Genomic DNA, 18,070 nt, shown 5'->3' on the forward strand with positions numbered 1-18,070 from the left:
TAATTAAAATTAAAAAATTAAAAGCCAGCATGACTATGGCGCCGCCTGGAGGCTAGGTAGCCTAACCACACCGGCGGCCAATCGGCTTTCCTAAAATAATCCTATTGGTTAATCATGAGGGGTTGGATGCCCGGAAGTTGCTTCCGTTTCGTCCTCAAAATAAAGCTACAAGGAATACATATCCCATCAACCACTTTGGCTCTTGCGCAGTTGCATTGTTGAATGAGCGTCATGCTTGGAGAATATTATAGATCTTATAACATTCACCTGGGGTAATGTTGAATATTGCACACTACTGATATCGGTAGGCTACGTACTTGGCACTCTGTTATACAGTAAATCGCTATGGCAATGTTTAGAAGCAATGATGAGGTTAGAAATACATTCCAGGTTAGTTGCTAACAAAATAGCTAGTTATGTGTTTCAGTTTGAAAAAAACAAATGTATGGCCGTCGGGGATAAAGATGTAATCATTACTTTAATGTAATTTAAGTGCTCTCGTTTAGTGTAGATTTGGGAATTTGGAATCCCAGGATGAAGTTGCATGCAGGTTGCCTTATCAAGCTGCGTACTGGCGAGCTAACGTTTAAGATCATGAGGATTGTTGACGTGTTTCCTACACTAACTGTAAAATCTTCTAGCTGTGTCTACCTGATGCTGATGTCTAATGTTAGCTGGTAATTTCAGTTGGTCAACAGTTTGCTACCACTGTAGTGTTGTAGTTACACTGTCGACGTGTCATAGCTACAGTAGAGTCCAGATATGAGCTGGGGAAGGGTCAGATAATTATCGAACTTTGTTCCAGTTTTAACTAATGGCCAAGGAAGAATGTGTCGCACAATCGAACCGAAGCGAAGAGTCGTCAACTCTACGACATCGGAGAGCAAACCTGAAGACTGAAACTCAGAACTCGCGTACTTTGAGCCACAATGAGACGTCCAAACCAAACATCGAAGACAGTGATGACGATACAGACCCTCAAGATGACTCCCAGTCATCAAATGGAACGTCACGCCAAAGTTTTAACAGTGAAATACATCCTCCAAATACCGAGACGCACAGCACCGTTCCCCTTCTGGTAGTGTTGCTGCTTTCTTTCTCCACGCGCCTCTATAAAATAACGGAACCCCCTCATGTGTGGTGAGTGATAGTTGCACCGGGTGTAAACACCGGACTGGGGTGTTTATGTTCACCGTAATCACACCGGGATCCTTATATGTTGTAGCTGGGACGAGACCCACTTCGGAAAGATGGGGAGCCACTACATTAACAGAACCTTCTTCTTTGATGTCCACCCACCTCTTGGCAAAGTAAGCCTGGTCCTTACACGCAGGTGTTAATAGCAGGTTTGGTCGAGTTTATTTGTCATTTGTTGTCTAAACCTTTAATAAATAACCCCCAATCCTATATGAGCTGCTATTCTTATCAACAACATAATATAAACGAGGAATTGAATACACATCGAGTTAAGAAATGGATCCACCACCTACATGTTTCAATTGGCCAATAAGGCTGCACCTACCTTGTTGTTTCTGGTCCCTGTGTTCCAGATGCTGATTGGTCTAGCTGGCTACATGACCGGCTACGATGGAACCTTCCCTTTCTCCAAACCAGGAGACAAATACGAGCACCATAACTACTGGGGGATGAGAGGGGTGAGGGTAGCCCTAACAGGCCGATGGCTCCCAAGGAGAGCTGGATGTTCTAGCGCTCCTTACAATAGAAGCCAGGGGTCTGTTCAGAAAGCCAGTTTACCGAGTAAGCCAGGGTAACGTCAGGGAAAGTAACTGACGTAACCCTGGGTTTATTCAGTGAGCTGACCAGGACCAGGCCCCTGGCTTGACCCAGGTGCTGTGTGTCTGTGTGTCTGTGTGCTGTGTGTCTGCAGGTCTGTGCAGCTCTGGGAGCCTGGCTGCCTGTGTTTGCCTACCTCACAGTGCTGGAGCTGTCCCGGTCAGAGGCTGCTGCTGTCATAGCTGCCGCGATGCTCGTCTTTGGTTAGTGAGATTCAGTGTTTGTTGTTGATCTGTGCAGGGGCGTACGTTTGTTGTCAGACGTGGACGTGACCGTGTTGAATCACCGGAGGATGCAGCCGTTGTTTTCTTCATAGAAAGAGGCGGAAAGATTTTCCAAGATTGTTGGAGACGAAGGAATCCCTGATTCTGTATCTGATGGTAACAGATACATTTTGGTTTGAATTGGTGTTCTTCTGCTTGTGTTTCCTTGGCCCTTGCTGGCAGACACTGGCTGCATCACCCTGTCCCAGTACATCCTGCTGGACCCTATCCTGATGTTCTTCATCCTGGGAGCGGTGCTGAGCATGGTCAAGTTCAATCAGCAGAGATACCGGTAGGGAGGACATATCTCTGGGTTTTTATCAGATGAGAAGATTAATATCATCAGATAATATTATCAAAGGTGCAGGTGTATACTTTCTGTTATGTTTTTTGTCTGTCCTAATGCAGGGGTATATATTGTATTTCTTTGACTATTTCCTGAGCATCTGATGTTCTGACGCCTTTTGGTAATTATCCTGCAGGCCCTTTAGCTCCCCCTGGTGGATGTGGCTGGTACTGACTGGTGTGAACCTGGCTGGGGCACTGGGGGTGAAGTTTGTGGGCCTGTTTGTCATCTTGCTGGTGGGACTGAACACAGTCTGGGACCTCTGGAGACTTCTGGGAGATCTGCACTTGTCCTTGGTACAGTGATTCTAACTCTTTGGTTTTGAATTTGAAAAGGCATATTAATATTTAACATTGAAATTTAAACACCACCTCCAAAAATCCAAGGTTTGGACATTCAGGTTGCTCAAATACGAACAGTAACATTTTCTTTTTACATTGAAATCAATTCATATTTCAATTTTAAAGACATTGCGTGATGTTAAAATGTCAATATTAAGTACTCAATGCCTTGTAAAATTCCAAACATTGTCACTGATTTACTTCCATATACCTTTGCTTACCCCCAACACTAGTGTACACGGTCATGCTGGGATCTGAACTCAATTCCTCCTGGTCTTGTCTCTCTCTCTCCGTGGTGACAGGTCGACGTTGGGAAGCACTTGCTGGCCAGGGTGTGTGGGCTTATCCTGCTGCCTCTGTTTCTCTACGTCACCATATTCGCTGTGCACTTTGTTGTCTTGAACAAGAGGTGAGCATCGCTAGACGGTTAATGGTCGTTAACGAGCTCCAGTTATCGGTCAAATTCTTTTTCAAAGTGAGCATCCTTATTATGTATGTTTTTTGTCCCTGCTGTCTCGTAACATCAGTGGGTCTGGAGATGGCTTCTTCAGCTCCGCCTTCCAGTCTCGCCTGATTGGAAACAACCTTCACAACGCCTCAATGCCGGAATGTGAGTTGAGATCCCAGTGATTGGATATCTGCTGAGCTGGCTCTCAGGTCTCTTCTGCTACTGGATGAACGATGTTGTTCCTGTGCAGACCTGGCGTACGGCTCCACCATCACAGTCAAGAACCTGCGCATCGCTGGAGGGTACCTGCACTCCCACTGGCACCTCTACCCTGAGGGCGTGGGGGCCAAGCAGCAGCAGGTCAGGCTCCACAGAGGAATCATCACCTCTTCTGTCTTCACTTAGCAGACGTTTTTATCCAGAGCGACGTACCAGGGGGATCTGAACCTGCAACCTCTTAGTCTGCAGTACAATGCTCTAACCACTATTATACCCTTTACTGGGTAACATTTAGACAGAACTCCTTCTCGTGGTTGAATCCCAGAGACTCCATGATGATGATGTTGTTGTTGTTGTTGTTGTTGTTGTGTCCAGGTCACTGCCTACCTCCACAAAGACTACAACAACCTGTGGCTGCTCCAGCGGCAGCAGGGGGACGGTAGGAGGCTGGAGTTCCACAGTATCTACATAGTACTGGGAGGACAGTCTTTGAAGCAGTTTGTTCATCCAAGATTTGTTTGTTTTCAGCACAATCTGGACCCTCGGACCTGGTCCGTGATGGTGACATCATCCGACTTCAGCACAAAGAGTGAGTATTCCCTTCTATGATTAGATTATTATTATTCCAGATCATTGAGCCATGTGCACAGTCACCTGACGCACCAGTGTTCTGTAAGCTAAAGTCTGACTCTCCTGTTCTACAGGACCACCAGAAACCTGCACAGTCACCTTCATGAAGCACCTCTCACCAAGAAGCACTTCCAGGTCACAGGATACGGCATAGTGAGTTAGAAACTACAGCTAGCTCTCTCTCTGGATGCCAGTCTGTGTAGAAACTAGAGCAGCCGTTCATTTGGACTTCTGGGAGTTGTAGTCTTACATGAATGTCTCCCTGCTGCGCTGCTTCCAGAACGGGACGGGTGACCCTAACGACCTGTGGCAGGTGGAGGTGAGCGGGGGTCGGAGGGGGGACCTGGTGAAGGTGCTCCGCAGCAAGGTGCGCTTCCTCCACAAAGCCACCGGCTGTGTCCTCTACTCCTCCGGAAAGACTCTCCCCAAGTGGTAAGAATCAGGCTGAGGAGGAGGGGGGCATCCTGGTAGCTCACCAGATAGGTGGAGGCATCTGCTCACATCTGGTGAGCTACCAGGCCGCTGTGGTAAAGCATCAGTCTGCATGACCGATGCTGGCCTGGGTCCAAACCCTGCCTTGGCCCTTAGCTACGTCTCTCTCTCTGTGTCTCTCTCTGTGTCTCTCTCTCTGCGTCTCTCTTCCTGTCACACTTCACTTAAAAACTGTCCAATAAAGCACGAAAAATGCCACAAAAGAAAATGAAAATCAGGCTTTGTGTCCATGGTGATCTTCATCTACCGTCGTTCCGTTGTTCTTGGTTCCTAAACGGTGTTGATGATCCCTGTGTGTGCAGGGGCTGGGAGCAGGTGGAGGTGACCTGTAGCCCCTACCTGAAGGAGACGCCAAACTCCCAGTGGAATATTGAAGACCACATCAACCCCAAACGTACGTTTCTTATCTCTTCTGTCAACACTGCGTTGTGTGTGTTGTCTCGATGGGTAGTTATCGATAAAAGCACATTACATCTATATTCTCTGTGTGGACAGTGCCTAACATCAGCCTGTCAGTGCTGAAGCCTCACTTCCTGGAGATTCTAGTGGAGTCCCACATTGTCATGATTAGGGTAAGAAAAGAAGAAAAATCTCCATAGAAGGATTCTCCAACTGAATTAGATTTGCTGTAATTGTCTTTTTATGTTTCCTGTTCCAGGGCAACAGTGGGTTAAAGCCCAAAGACAACGAGATGAATTCCAAACCCTGGCACTGGCCCCTCAACTATCAGGTATACAGCTCACAAACCATCTCCCACATCTCAATATTCTAACCGTCATCAAATGAAAATGTACTCACCACATCTGGTTTGTCTCCTTACAGGGGTTGAGGTTTTCTGGAGTGAATGAGACAGAGTATCGAGTTTACCTGCTGGGGAACCCTGTAAGCACCCTGCTGACATGCTCATATAGTGCCTCCCTCACACACGTGGTGCTGGTGTGACTGTGTGTCCGTGTGTCTCTCAGGTGATCTGGTGGCTGAACCTGTTCTGTCTGGGCCTGTATGTTACCATGGTGACTGTCGCCTCTTTAGCTCTCCAAAGAGGAGTCTCCATGGACCAGAACAGACAAGGTTGGTAGCAGTCATCACATACTCTCCCTGTCCATCTTTAATGGTCTAGTAGGATTAACCTCCATCTCTTCCCCCTTCCTCCCTCCCTCCCTCCCTCCCTCCACCCCCCCACCCCCCTCCATCCTCCCTCCCTCCACCCCCCCACCCCCCTCCATCCCACCTCCCTCCACCCCCCCACCCCCCTCCATCCTCCCTCACTCCACCCCCCCACCCCCCTCCATCCTCCCTCCCTCCACCCCCCCACCCCCCTCCATCCTCCCTCCCTCCACCCCCCCACCCCCCTCCATCCTCCCTCCCCCCACCCCCCTCCATCCCTCCCTCCACCCCCCCCACCCCCCTCCACCCCCCCACCCCCCTCCATCCCACCTCCCTCCACCCCCCCACCCCCCTCCATCCCACCTCCCTCCACCCCCCCACCCCCCTCCATCCCACCCCCCTCCACCCCCCCTCGGTGTGTTCCAGAGCTGTGCAGGGTGCTGAGGGAGGGTGGAGGCTTGCTGTTCCTGGGCTGGCTGCTTCACTACGCCCCCTTCTTCACCATGGGCCGCATCCTGTATTACCACCACTACTTTCCTGCCATGCTGTTCAGCAGCATGCTCACAGGTACGGTACCCCCTCGCCCCCTCCTCCCCTCCCCTTCCCCCTCCTCCCCTCCCCCTCTTCCCTGGACCAACATCACTGCCTCCACCGTAAGGATCACGGATGCAGGTTTGAGATGTTGACGACAATGAGTAGTCATTTTCGTCCTGTTGTTTTGTGTGTCAGGAGTGACTGTGGACACCCTGCTGCGTGCTGCGGAGCTGTACCTGCCCCCTCCCTCCTCCCTCTGGCTGCTGCGGGCTGGGCAGGCGGTGCTGCTGGGTGGTGTTCTCTACAGGTAACCTGCTAACGAGGCCTCCCCCTCCAGCCTACGTGCATATCGACAGGGGTGGAGGTTTCATTACACAGGGATATGTCCAACCAATATGTAGCAGGAGTCAGATGGCTGAGCGATGAGGGAGTCGGACTAGTAATCAGAACATTGCCGGATTGATTCCCCACCATGCCAAAACGTTGTGTCCTTGGGCAAGGCACTTCACCCTACTTGCCTCAGGGGGAATGTCCCTGTACTTCCTGTAAGTCGCTCTGGATAAGAGCGTCTGCTAAATGACTAAATGAAATGAACCCTTTTGGAAAACGGCAAATCTGTCCGTCCCACCACACACACACACACAATCTATATTAAGAATATTTTCTTGAAAGGCTGCTGTCCTGCCCACATTTGAAAACAAACCCTCTCGAGATGAATCAGTTATGAAACAGCTCCCGTTATTCCCTCTCCTCATGTAATGGATTACGTTTCTGTTTGTTTTGTGTTCCACCCAGCTTCTATCTGTTTCACCCTCTCTCGTACGGGATGAGAGGGCCCCTGGCCCACGACCCTGCCAGCACCATGACAGGCATGAAGTGGATGGACTCCTGGGAGTTTTAGTCAGTTAACTGGAGAAGGAGTAGTGTGCGCACCATTTTGACAAAACATAGTTTTATATAAAAGTTTTATCAGTGACTTTTAAGCAAGTATTGTATGTTCCCAACACATATTTCTTTCTGAATTTCAAGGTATTTTCATAATGTGAACAAGACAATTGTTTACACTTTCAAGTGTTTTACATGTGTGTGTGTGTCTCACCATTTAAGTGTTTTATTCATGTAGTTTAAATGTGTCAGTACATTTCAGTATACAAAATACTTGAGCCGCACAGTGTTGCGTTGTGCAATAACAGATACACGTACTCTTTCTAAGTTAGCGTCTAAAAACTTAAAACACTGGCACATGTTTGTGCTAATGATGTCAACTGAACTGCCTTATCGTGTTAAGTTTTTACTGATTTGCAATAATAAGTGCCTGAGGAGAGTGTAGAGAAACTGAGAACACTAATAACAATAATCAATATTTAATTAGGCTTCTTCGGGAAATGTCCTTTAATTTAATGTTTTGGCGGGATTGATATGAACATTGTTTAATAGTACGGCGTAAGTCGTCTTTCTGTTTGTGAAGGGGACTGTTACTCAAACTAACTAAACCTCATTTTTCTTTGTTTTCCCATTTTATAAATAAATATTAATAACCGTTTTTGTGTCTGTATGAGATGGAGATACTCAGTAGTGCAGACCTTGATGTACACGTCAGTCTGGACTGGTGTCAAACCATTGGTTGTCTTGTATCACGTGTGCGATTCTGAAGATGGCGTCCCCAAATGGAGGTAAATTCTAATTCCCCTCTCAGTTACGAAGAGTAAAAAATGCCTTTTTAATGTCGTCGTTCCATCAAACTGTTATGTTTTTGAGTCAAGGTTTGTGTGAACATGTGAGTTCATAAACGTAAAGATACTGTATTGTCAGATAATGTGTAGCAACGTTTTTCACCAGTTGATCCACTAGCCATATTGTTATTGTTTGGGCAAGCTAGCAAGCAAGCTAACTAGCAACAGTATAGAGTACCACACCACCTAAATGTATTTATTTTCGGTCGACAACTGAGCTTTTTAGTTAATGTTTCCAACTAGCAAAGTGTGATGAATTTGCCAACGAAACTGGCAAAGAGTGACCTGGCAACATCTCCCTAATATATATTATTATCTAATTCAATTAATATAAATGAAATATGACATTGGCCTTGATGGTGTAATTGAACATAGATAATGTTGAATTGACAACCCTTTTCCTGGCTCGCAAGGTGATGATTTTGAGTCTTCTCTGCTGAGCTTCGAGAAGCTGGATCGAGCGTCGCCAGACCTTTGGCCAGAGCAGTGTAAGGTTCAACACTACAAACCTCTTGGCTTGTATGTACCAGTACATTATTTCGGTCCATTGTTTTGCCTGAATCTTTATTATCTTTCTCACAGTACCAGGAGTTGCAGAATTTGCTGCCTCCTGTAAAAATGTAAGTTCATTCAAACATATATATATATATACATATATATATATATATATATATATATATATATATAAAATCTAGTTTTTAATGTTGGCTACCATAAAAAAGGGTTGGAATCTATAAGAAGAGTATTTTGAGTATTTTGTCTCATATTTCAGCCAATCAACAATTCACCCCCTAAGTGGATGGCCGAACTGGAATGTGAAGACATTGAGATGTTGAAAGGTAAAAACAGTTCCATGTGACCATACAACCATATCTACATCACCAGCCTGAGTACTTGAGCCGGTGTTGACTGCATGTGAACACGGTCCACAGAGCTGGGGAGTCTGACTACAGCTAACCTGATGGAGAAGGTTAAAGGGCTCCAGAATCTGGCCTATCAGCTGGGCCTGGAGGAATGTAAGTAAATATATATCTCATATAACTTAACACAACATCATATCTTCTCATACGTCAGATCATCATCTCATCTGTAAATCGGCACGAGCTCTTGGTTACTTTAGTAAACCACAGCACAAATAAACACCGTGCCAGGTTATTTTCATTCTTGCTGTCGTCTGAAGCTGATACCTTACAACACACCACTAGATGGCGCAGGTAGTCCTTTGGCTAATTTCTGTCACCTCTGTCGGAATACGGGGAGGGGGAGCGAAGGGGGGGGGGGTGACACAGTGAGACTGTGTCACTCAAGGACAGCCACTTTTACCTCTACGTTTGAATTTCATAACAATAATAAACCATAGAACCCAGTGTCTCTGTTGGAAAGACTGTTTACGTATGTAGGTCTTGCACCACATAGTGAGTATTCCAATATGCAGGGAGCGGAATCTGGTTTGACAGATTTTCTGCCTTCATAGTCCTAATCCTTAGAGTGAGGATTAGAGTGATGTAGCAAAGTGCTCATGTTTTCCCAAAGAGGAAGATGGGTAAAAGGCACTTGCTCAAGGAAAATCCTAGCTATCCCAAGGTTGAAGCATTCACTTTTCAATAGAAGCACCCAAATCATATTTTAGCTCTCTGCCCCCATACATTTTGTGGACTTAAACGGTAATCCAGTACAGCTGAATGATGTAACACTCGTAATGTTTCTGGTGATGAAGTTCCTCTGCTTGTTGTTGGCAGTCTCTGAAAGGGAGAGTCAGAGGGGAGTCAGGTGGCTGAGCGGTTAGGGAATCGGGCTAGTAAGCAGGATGTTGCCGTTTCGATTCCCGGCCGTGCCGAATGACTGTGTCCTTGGGCACTTCATCCTACTTGCCTCGGGGAATGTCTCTGTACTTACCCTAAGTCGCTCTGGATGAGAGCGTCTGCTAAATGACTAAATCAAATTTATTTGTATAGGCCTTTTTACACGCAAGCATGTCACAGAGGGCTTCACATACGCCTATAGAACTGCCCCTCAACCAACCTAAACCCTCAAGGATGTAAATGTAAAATGAAAGTCGCTCTGGATAAGAGCGTCTGTTAAATGACTAAATGTAAAATGAAAGGTAGTTTGTGGTGAGACCACGACTGCTCATCCTCCGTCCTCGGTGTGCACCGCTGGCTTTCTGGAAAATTCCATAAAGACGGGATGATTAAAGTAGGCTCAGTCTGGAGCGGATTACACCAGACACGATTTGTCAAAGCTTTGCCCTACTCATAAACAGGAGACTGGTGTGTTTTTTGGTACACATCAACTTTTTTTTGTGGTTAATGGAAGCCCCTGTTGGAGTGGTTGCTAAGAAACATCACTTGAATAGAAGCTATTCAGAGTATCTGTCTGGCTGGAAGCTGAGGACACGAGAAGTGATCCGACAGCCCTCAATCTGAATGAAAATGCGAGGCCAGATTACAGTAATTGTCTTCACCAGAGAGGTGGCTGAATGATGTAGAAGCTGCTTATTTCACATTTCCTATTTACAGATGAGGAACTTTACTGTGAGTCTACACACACACATAAAGTCTAAATAAAACAAGCTGATTATTGTCTGATTCTGGATCAGTTGATTTGACCCAAACATGAGCTCAAGTTAAATTACAGGAATATGTCTATATTTGAATATCTGAGGACCACCAGATGAAACCCCATTAGAGTTGTAACAGTGTTCATTTGACCAGGTGTGGTGGTGTTGAAGGTAAACACCTGTGGTTGAAGGTGACATCACCTCAGTAAAGTTAAGAGCTGTTGGAGATGAGCAGCGTCTGCCCGCTTGGATTGCCCCGACATAACTGAAAAGTTCAGCCATTAGAAATGTGTCTGTCTGTGTCCTGTCTGACAGGCCTGGCTAGTGTAAACACTGTAGCTGGTGCTGAGGGGGGAGGCAGGTGGGATTTGGTAGTGTAAACACTGTAGCTGGTGCTGAGGGGGGAGGCAGGTGGGATGTGGTTTGAAGCCCTGTCACACTTCTCAGGTGGACCTGACAGCACTGGGTCATTATGGGGCTCTGAGCAGGAAGGTAATGGCCAACCTGCTTAATGTGCTTCACTTTAATTTTCTCCTTTTCCCGCCTGTCATCGGAGGCCTTGTAAATCTGCTCTACTTTTTCATCACGTCTGTGTGCTCTTCAGTGGCCGTAAACGAGCCGCCTGAGAGAAGCGTAACAACGGGGGAGGGGAGGGGAGGGGCGGGGAGTGGGGCGCAGAGGACAGGATTTACTGCCCCTCCCCCTTCAACATGTGGGCTATTAAAGAGGAAGCTGCTTAATGGACAGACCACAATCAGCCAGAGGAGCCTCCCTCCTCCCCTCCCTCCTCCCCTCCCTCCCTCCCTCCTCCCCTCCCTCCCTCCCTCCCTCCCTCCCTCCCTCCCTCCCTCCCTCCCTCCCTCCCTCCCTCCCTCCCTCCCTCCCTCCCTCCCTCCCTCCCTCCCTCCCTCCCTCCCTCCCTCCCTCCCTCCTCCCTCCTCCCTCCTCCCCTCCCTCCTCCCCTCCCTCCTCCCCTCCCTCCCTCCCTCCCTCCCTCCCTCCTCCCCTCCCTCCCTCCCTCCCTCCCACCCCTGGGAGAGAGGTCCTGCTCCAAAGCACTGCCTCCCCCCACAGCAGCATGCTGATTCAGACCTGTGTGTATACATACCACACACCACATCAAGTCATCTGGACTCTGGTTATGGGGGAGATGGCGATCATATGCAGAGCAAAAAGCCTGTGTATTGTGTTGTGCAGATGTGTTGGGCTGCACAAGGAGTGTGCGTGCGTGCGTGCGTGCGTGCGTGCGTGCGCGTGCGTGTGTGTGTGTGTGTAGGTAGGTAGGACACGTGTCATGGCCCCAGAGACCCCTCCTGGTGTCACTCTGCCAGGTCTATCCCTGAGGGGTGGTGGTGGGGAGGGGGAAGTGGCGCGTGCCTCCTCCAGGCCCCAGCTGCCTCTCAGCCCTGTGATGAATGCCCTGTCGTGGGCCGCTGAGTAGGGCAGCAGGCCCCGGACCCCAGGGACCTCTGAGGACTCTGGTAACTACTGTTATTGGAGGTAATTGAAAGCAGAGTGGTCCTGAGGGACGCAGCATGCCTAAGGCAGAAGAGGTAACTGCTACGCTGCCTGCTGCTAGCTCTGCCTGCTGCTAGCTCTGCCGCTGCTAGCTCTGCCTGCTGCTAGCTCTGCCTGCTGTTAGCTCTGCTGCTGCTAGCTCTGCCTGCTGCTAGCTCTGCCTGCTGCTAGCTCTGCTGCTGCTAGCTCTGCTGCTGCTAGCTCTGCCTGCTGCTAGCTCTGCCTGCTGCTAGCTCTGCCTGCTGCTAGCTCTGCCTGCTGCTAGCTCTGCCTGCTGCTAGCTCTGCTGCTGCTAGCTCTGCCTGCTGCCAGCTCTGCCTGCTGCCAGCTCTGCTGCTGCTAGCTCTGCTGCTGCTAGCTCTGCCTGCTGCTAGCTCTGCCTGCTGCTAGCTCTGCCTGCTGCTAGCTCTGCCTGCTGCTAGCTCTGCCTGCTGCTAGCTCTGCCTGCTGCTAGCTCTGCCTGCTGCTAGCTCAGATCCTTCTTGATAAGTGTCTTTGTTCTCAGACACTAACTGTTCTGACTACCAGAGGTGTACGGAGATTCACCTAGTTAAGTGTCGGGCTGTTGCTAAGTCCCTGTCACCACGGTGATGTTACGGAGAAGCAGCCCAGCACATAGCAGGGCTGACCCCACCCCCTCGCCTGCTGACCCCGCCCCCTTGCCTGCTGACCCCGCCCCCTCACCTGCTGACACCGCCCCCTCGCCTGCTGAGGTGAGGCTGAAGGTGAGCCATGACTCCCCCCCACGCTCCCTCCTCCAGATCAATCTGGGCCTATTAAGATGCTGAGTATGTTAGCGTTCATGGGGCCTCGCTGTGCTAATGTTCCTCCATCAATCCATCAGGGCGTGGCGGGCGGGTTATGAAGTGGCGTTGCGCCTCCTGACAGAAGCTGAATGAGGAACAAGGGACCGCTCCCGTCTCCTCTCGTCCCTCTCTCTCCCCCTCCATCCTCCTCTTCTCTCTTCCCTCTCTCTCCTCTATGGAGGTCCCTTCACAATGTCAAGAAACGGGGCCTCTGTGACTGCAAGTCTCCCCTGCCAGCTTCCTGTCACGACAGAGATGTCACCAGTGCTGAACTACACCTGCCACTGCTTGGGATTCTACACTGCACCACCGAGATACAGAAATTAGAAAACAGAAAACTGTGGATCCTTAGAAACAGAAACTGTCTGGACTAGGATTAGAGTTGAAACTGACACACACATAAACATACTCACACACACACACCGCCTCCCCAGTCCGGCCTGCATGCCGCCTTCTTGAGCAGATCGGAAACGACACCTCATTTCCATAAAGGCATTAGGAATTCATTGGATTTTCTTTCCCAGCTAATCATACTGCTGGTGGGGAAACCTTTTAGGCTTTTAAATGAATGAATTTTGACTGATTGCCTATTAATAAGGACACCACAGAGCGGGGGAGGGCTCTGTGTGTGTGTGTGTGTGTGTGTGTGTGTGTGTGTGTGTGTGTGTGTGTGTGTGTGTGTGTGTGTGTGTGTGTGTGTGTGTGTGTGTGTGTGTGTGTGTGTGTGTGTGTGTGTGTGTGTGTGTGTGTGTGTGAGAGGTTGTATGTGTTTGTGGTGAGGGGGGGGTCAGTCCTCACAGCAGGGGTGGGGAGAAGAGGATGAGACAGAGGAGGGGAGAAGAGAGGGATGGGGGAAAAGGGGATAAAGATGGATAGTGTAGAAGGGGAGATTAGAGGAGGGGAGGAGGAAGGGGAGGAGCAGGATAGAGGAGGGGAGGGGTGGAGGGGTGCGGTGCTCTCAGTGGGGACATAAAGAGGAACCAGTGGCTCTCCTGGGAAATCACAGTCCCTGTCTGCATCTTAAACATCTCTGTGAAGTATCAATAAGTGGGTAATTGAATTTTGAACACAAACATGAGCGTCAGGTGGGAGGGAGGGAGGGAGGGAGGGAGGGAGGGAGGGAGGGAGGGAGGGAGGGAGGGAGGGAGGGAGGGAGGGAGGGAGGGAGGGAGGGAGGGAGGGTGTGGAGAGGTGGTGTTGATGGGGGTGTGTGTGGAGAGGTGGTGTTGATGGGGGTGTGTGTGTTTGCATGCATGTAGTCTCCCTCCACAGTCCTGGGGGAGCGACTCCCACCAGCGAGGCAGTGAGAATGGATGTTAAATCCATTAAGTAAAGCTTAGAGGCAGTAATAGCTGGGTGGCAGCAGGATCTGGCCGGAGGGGGTTAGGGTTAGTCTGCCCGACTTGTCTGCCCGACTCTTAATGAAAGTGAGTGGGGGCAGCCGGGGCCAGGGGGCCAGGGACTCCTGTTAGCCCAGGAGGCTGTCTCTCTCTGGGGCTAACTGGGGTCCAGCCTCCCCTGCTCACAGAGACCCCTGGGGGAGGGGGGATGCCCAGTGATGATTACTCTCATTTCACACACTGGACAGTTGCTGTGTGTGTGTGTGTGTGTGTGTGTGTGTGTGTGTGTGTGTGTGTGTGTGTGTGTGTGTGTGTGTGTGTGTGTGTGTGTGTGTGTGTGTGTGTGTGTGTGTGTGTGTGTGTGTGTGTGTGTGTGTGTGTGTGTCCATGTCCAGCAGGAGTGTGAGGGTGGTTCTGGAAGCTGCAGGATGATGTCACTGAGCATGCTGGGCTGCTGGTGACCATGGTGACGCCATCACAGACACACCTGAATCCACCTGTCTGGGTCCAGGCGTACACTATCACAGCACTTGGCTTCTCTGGATCATCTTCCAGCATTATCTAGGGGATCTCTATGAACCAAGCTGTGTAAATCTCAATATGAGGAATTCACAATATTGTTAACGATGGAGAATAGTCATTTAGCAGACACTTTTATCTAAAGTGATGTACCGTGGGGATTCGAACCTGCTACCTGTTGATCTGCAGTCAAATGCTCTGATGTCATTTATGGTCAGCATGGGCTTCATAATAATTAGAAAGCAGCCAATCAACTGGGTCGAGACAGGGACCTCAGCACCAATCCATACGCTGTCATCTGGGATCATCTGGCAGCTATAACAAGTTGCTGATTAACTTGGTATAGAATTAGTAATTGACCTTTCTAATCAACTAAACAAATCTCTATCTCCCCCTAATCAGTATTGATCTCCCGTAGCCTGTGACAAAGGTGTGCGTGCCTGCATGTGTGTGTGTGACAGAGAGAGAGTGAGTTGGTAGGCAGGTAATTGTTTTTAGTGAGAAAGGAAATTCATGGATGGAGCTGAGAAAATGTTTGACTCATCATCTTCCCAAGCTGTGTGTGTGTGTGCGTGCGTGCGTGCGTGCGTGCGTTGTTCCTTACATACATACAAAGTGCAGGTTCCTAAAGCTGTTCTCTTAATCAGACTGTGGTGATGCAAATGATGTGTTTCTGACTGGGGAAGGCTTCAGTGAACTCTGATGAATGAGTGTTTCACTGGGGGAGGAGACTCTAGGGGCATGGCCCTGCCCCGTAGGGAGGAAGCGAGAGAGAAGGGGGGAGGGAGAGAGGGGGATAGAAGGGAGAGAGGTGAGAGAGATTTGTCTTCAATTAGCATATCTCTCCAGAAATCAGTGGTGTACATAAAGGAGCCCTTAGCAAGGACATCCCTAGACAGACTAGTGATTAGGAGTGGAAGGGATCAATAGGCCTGCTTCCTGCACACTCTTTGGCTCTGAAGCCTTCCCATCCAGTATGGAGACACCTCGTTGATGAGCTGTCTCACCTTTGTAGAGCCCACCAAGCTCTCTCTCTCTCTCTCTCTCTCTCTCTCTCTCTCTCTCTCTCTCTCTCTCTCTCTGTCTCTGTCTCTCTGTCTCTCTGTCTCTCTGTCTCTCTGTCTCTCTGTCTCTCTGTCTCTCTCTCTGTCTCTGTCTCTCTGTCACTGCAGTCTGAACCTGGGTCTCAGTCCTTGCCCTGAGGCACTCTGATCCTAATTGTGGCTTTCACTTTAATTCAACTTCAGTCCTATATTAGCCTACGCTGAATGAAACGTGTGATCTATGAGAACAGCCTGTTCTTGTCTTGTCTCCCTCCCGACATCACTTCCTCTCCAGCACATGGAGGCAGGCATGCCTGACTTCCTGCACATGGAGGCAGGCATGCCTGACTTCCTGCCTCTGCCCGCCCTCAGACAGCAATCCCAGGCAGCGTCTCTGGTAAAGGAGCCTGTGTCTTATGTTGTTTTCCGTGTCCACAGTGAACAGATGTTTGTATAAATTACCTCCCCCGTTCGGCATCGCACAAATTAAATACATGACTGGCATTGGTAAGAGGCTACTGTGTGGCGCGGGGCTAGCCTGTGCTGCTGCAGCTGTTACAGGGCGAGCCTCAGGAGGAGTGGACTCTGAACTTGAATGACAATGTTTGCTTTGATGTTTGACATGAGGTTTTCTCTGCCTTTCTCTTCAGCCAGGGAAATGACCAGAGGAAAGTTCCTGAACATCTTGGAAAGAGCTAAGAAGTGAACTGCTCAGGATGCCGTCTGGCCAGAGACTGGAGAACAGGCTAGGCCTGACCTCTGACCCAGGGTTGGACCTCTCGCCTTTGTGAACACACATCACCACCACCTCCTCCCCACCTTGATGTCAGAGACTTGGTATTGGGACACAGTTTGACCCCTCAACCACTGAGGACTGAGTTGTTTGAAGACACTAAAGGGCTGCTTTTCACCCTGACCTCCACATCTGTTGTTTTCAAAACCACTTCTGTCTTTAGTTTCACCTGTTGACTTGAGAGTCTAGATGACCTATTTATTATTTTATTTCATCCATTTTTTTACATTATTTGCATTTTGTCAAATTGTGTAATAAAGTTGTTAAATGTCATATTATTGTGACTGAAACCCATACATGATCCGAATTGTCAAAAATGTTTTTATTGACCGCACAAACTTGAATCAGAGCGGTGAGTTGGTGTTCCATGCCAAGGGGTACAGGTGGCCTCCTCTGAATGAAGGAGCTCTGATGTAACTGCCCCCCCCCCCCTCCTCACCGCCACTCTCATCTAACGAGGAGAGGAAGTAGAACCCACACACAAAACATTGAGTAAAAATAATCTAGCTCATTGTCGTCTCTGTTAATGAGAGCTGACATGATTACTAGGACTGTTTCTTTTCTAATTAGCACACTTCCAGCGACATCGGCGCTAGCGGTCAAGCAAAAAGGGGAATCGGACAGGCATGTCGAACAGGAAACAAAAATGAAGTCCATCCGGCGTGATTCGGTAAGACAATGCCTCAGACTGTTCCCTGCTGCAGGTGTAGCAGGGGGGCCACGCTGGCCAGCTCCCCCCCTCCTCAAGCTACACTTCTCCGCAGGCTGCTAATAAGCCCCTGGTTGTCTTTCCGATTCACACGGACAAAGGCCATAGGTACCCAAGTGGCTGCCCCCCCAAGCATGGACCCTGATTCACCCCTCTGGAAATTATGGAGAATGTATTTAATTTCTCCATTCCCAGACTGTTGTTCTGTGCTCACTGGAGGGGGAGGGGGAGGGGGGGGTGGCCCAGCTTGGCTTGATAGGTGGGAACGTCTCTTGAGAAACAGTACTGTAAACACCCTTCTTACTCCAACAGTCAAAAGTTGAATGGATGTAATTTTATGTCACGTTATCAGTACCACACTGGCAGAAGTTTTACTCGGTCCAATTTTGACACCGGGAGTTGATCTCTTGACAGAGCAGAGCTTAGTGGCAGCGTGCTGATGACACTTGATGTTGATTTGCGTAGATCGATGGCTATTGACCCGGCATCCGCAGTATGGAGGAAAAACCGGGGTCGGCCAGGCCTGGTTGTGTAGACATGCTGCTGGAGGAACAGGTGGTTCTCCATGGAGGGGCCCTGTCTGCAAGGGGACCTCATGGCTCCACAGGCCTGTGCTGTCACCTCACAGCCCCCACAAACGTCAATCCTATGTGCCCTCAGGCCTTTAATTAGCTGTCAATTAGTGCAAATTAATCAACTCCTCGCCTAATTAAGCAATCCCAGCAAGCAAAACTCCCTAGCACGCTATTACGGAGGAGCCATGAGAAAACTGGAGCTAGCAACCTCCCGCCCCTGGCAGTGCCTGGGCTGTGGAAACAAGCACAACCTGCAACACTGTTTGAGTTTCGCCCTGACTCAGCACAAGATGTGTGCTG

The 18,070-nt window shown here is 49.2% G+C and overlaps 2 protein-coding genes across 5 annotated transcripts; both read left to right on the forward strand.

Annotated features, from left to right (window-relative positions):
- The first annotated feature begins 166 nt into the window (after positions 1-166).
- Positions 167-7,717, forward strand: pomt2 (protein-O-mannosyltransferase 2). Of its 3 annotated transcripts, none has more exons than XM_084681501.1 (22): positions 167-304; positions 806-1,140; positions 1,226-1,310; positions 1,551-1,655; positions 1,889-1,997; positions 2,241-2,349; positions 2,540-2,699; positions 3,047-3,153; positions 3,272-3,354; positions 3,443-3,552; positions 3,787-3,850; positions 3,940-4,000; positions 4,116-4,194; positions 4,322-4,473; positions 4,836-4,927; positions 5,029-5,105; positions 5,192-5,263; positions 5,356-5,415; positions 5,499-5,604; positions 6,067-6,207; positions 6,370-6,481; positions 6,970-7,717. In XM_084681501.1, the coding sequence occupies exons 2-22, from the start codon at positions 815-817 to the stop codon at positions 7,073-7,075; spliced, it is 2,316 nt and encodes a 771-aa protein (XP_084537627.1). In that variant the 5' UTR covers positions 167-304; positions 806-814; the 3' UTR covers positions 7,076-7,717. The 3 variants fall into 3 exon arrangements, with proteins under 3 accessions (XP_084537627.1, XP_084537628.1, XP_084537636.1); XM_084681502.1 differs by having other exon boundaries at positions 232-390; XM_084681510.1 differs by having other exon boundaries at positions 258-272.
- lin52 (lin-52 DREAM MuvB core complex component) lies at positions 7,089-16,787 on the forward strand. Of its 2 annotated transcripts, none has more exons than XM_084681535.1 (6): positions 7,089-7,847; positions 8,321-8,395; positions 8,490-8,527; positions 8,680-8,746; positions 8,840-8,923; positions 16,344-16,787. In XM_084681535.1, exons 1-6 carry the CDS (start codon positions 7,829-7,831, stop codon positions 16,397-16,399), a joined length of 339 nt encoding a protein of 112 aa, XP_084537661.1. In that variant the 5' UTR covers positions 7,089-7,828; the 3' UTR covers positions 16,400-16,787. The 2 variants fall into 2 exon arrangements, with proteins under 2 accessions (XP_084537661.1, XP_084537650.1); XM_084681524.1 differs by lacking the exon at positions 7,089-7,847 and adding an exon at positions 7,886-7,937.
- Positions 16,788-18,070: the final 1,283 nt, after the last annotated feature.

This window comes from Hypomesus nipponensis, chromosome 3 (assembly GCF_054491055.1).
Source record: "Hypomesus nipponensis isolate SF chromosome 3, ASM5449105v1, whole genome shotgun sequence".
Taxonomy (NCBI): domain Eukaryota; kingdom Metazoa; phylum Chordata; class Actinopteri; order Osmeriformes; family Osmeridae; genus Hypomesus; species Hypomesus nipponensis.

Coding starts and splice junctions, on each gene's coding strand:
- pomt2 (XM_084681501.1), top strand. CDS start 815: ATGGCCAAGGAAGAATGTGTCGCACAATCGAACCGAAGCGAAGAGTCG. Junction 3,553..3,786: donor TGGGGGCCAAGCAGCAGCAG/GTCAGGCTCCAC, acceptor TGTTGTGTCCAG/GTCACTGCCTACCTCCACAA. Junction 6,208..6,369: donor GTTCAGCAGCATGCTCACAG/GTACGGTACCCC, acceptor TTTGTGTGTCAG/GAGTGACTGTGGACACCCTG.
- lin52 (XM_084681524.1), top strand. CDS start 7,898: ATGTCGTCGTTCCATCAAACTGTTATGTTTTTGAGTCAAG. Junction 8,396..8,489: donor AGACCTTTGGCCAGAGCAGT/GTAAGGTTCAAC, acceptor TCTTTCTCACAG/TACCAGGAGTTGCAGAATTT. Junction 8,924..16,343: donor TCAGCTGGGCCTGGAGGAAT/GTAAGTAAATAT, acceptor CTTTCTCTTCAG/CCAGGGAAATGACCAGAGGA.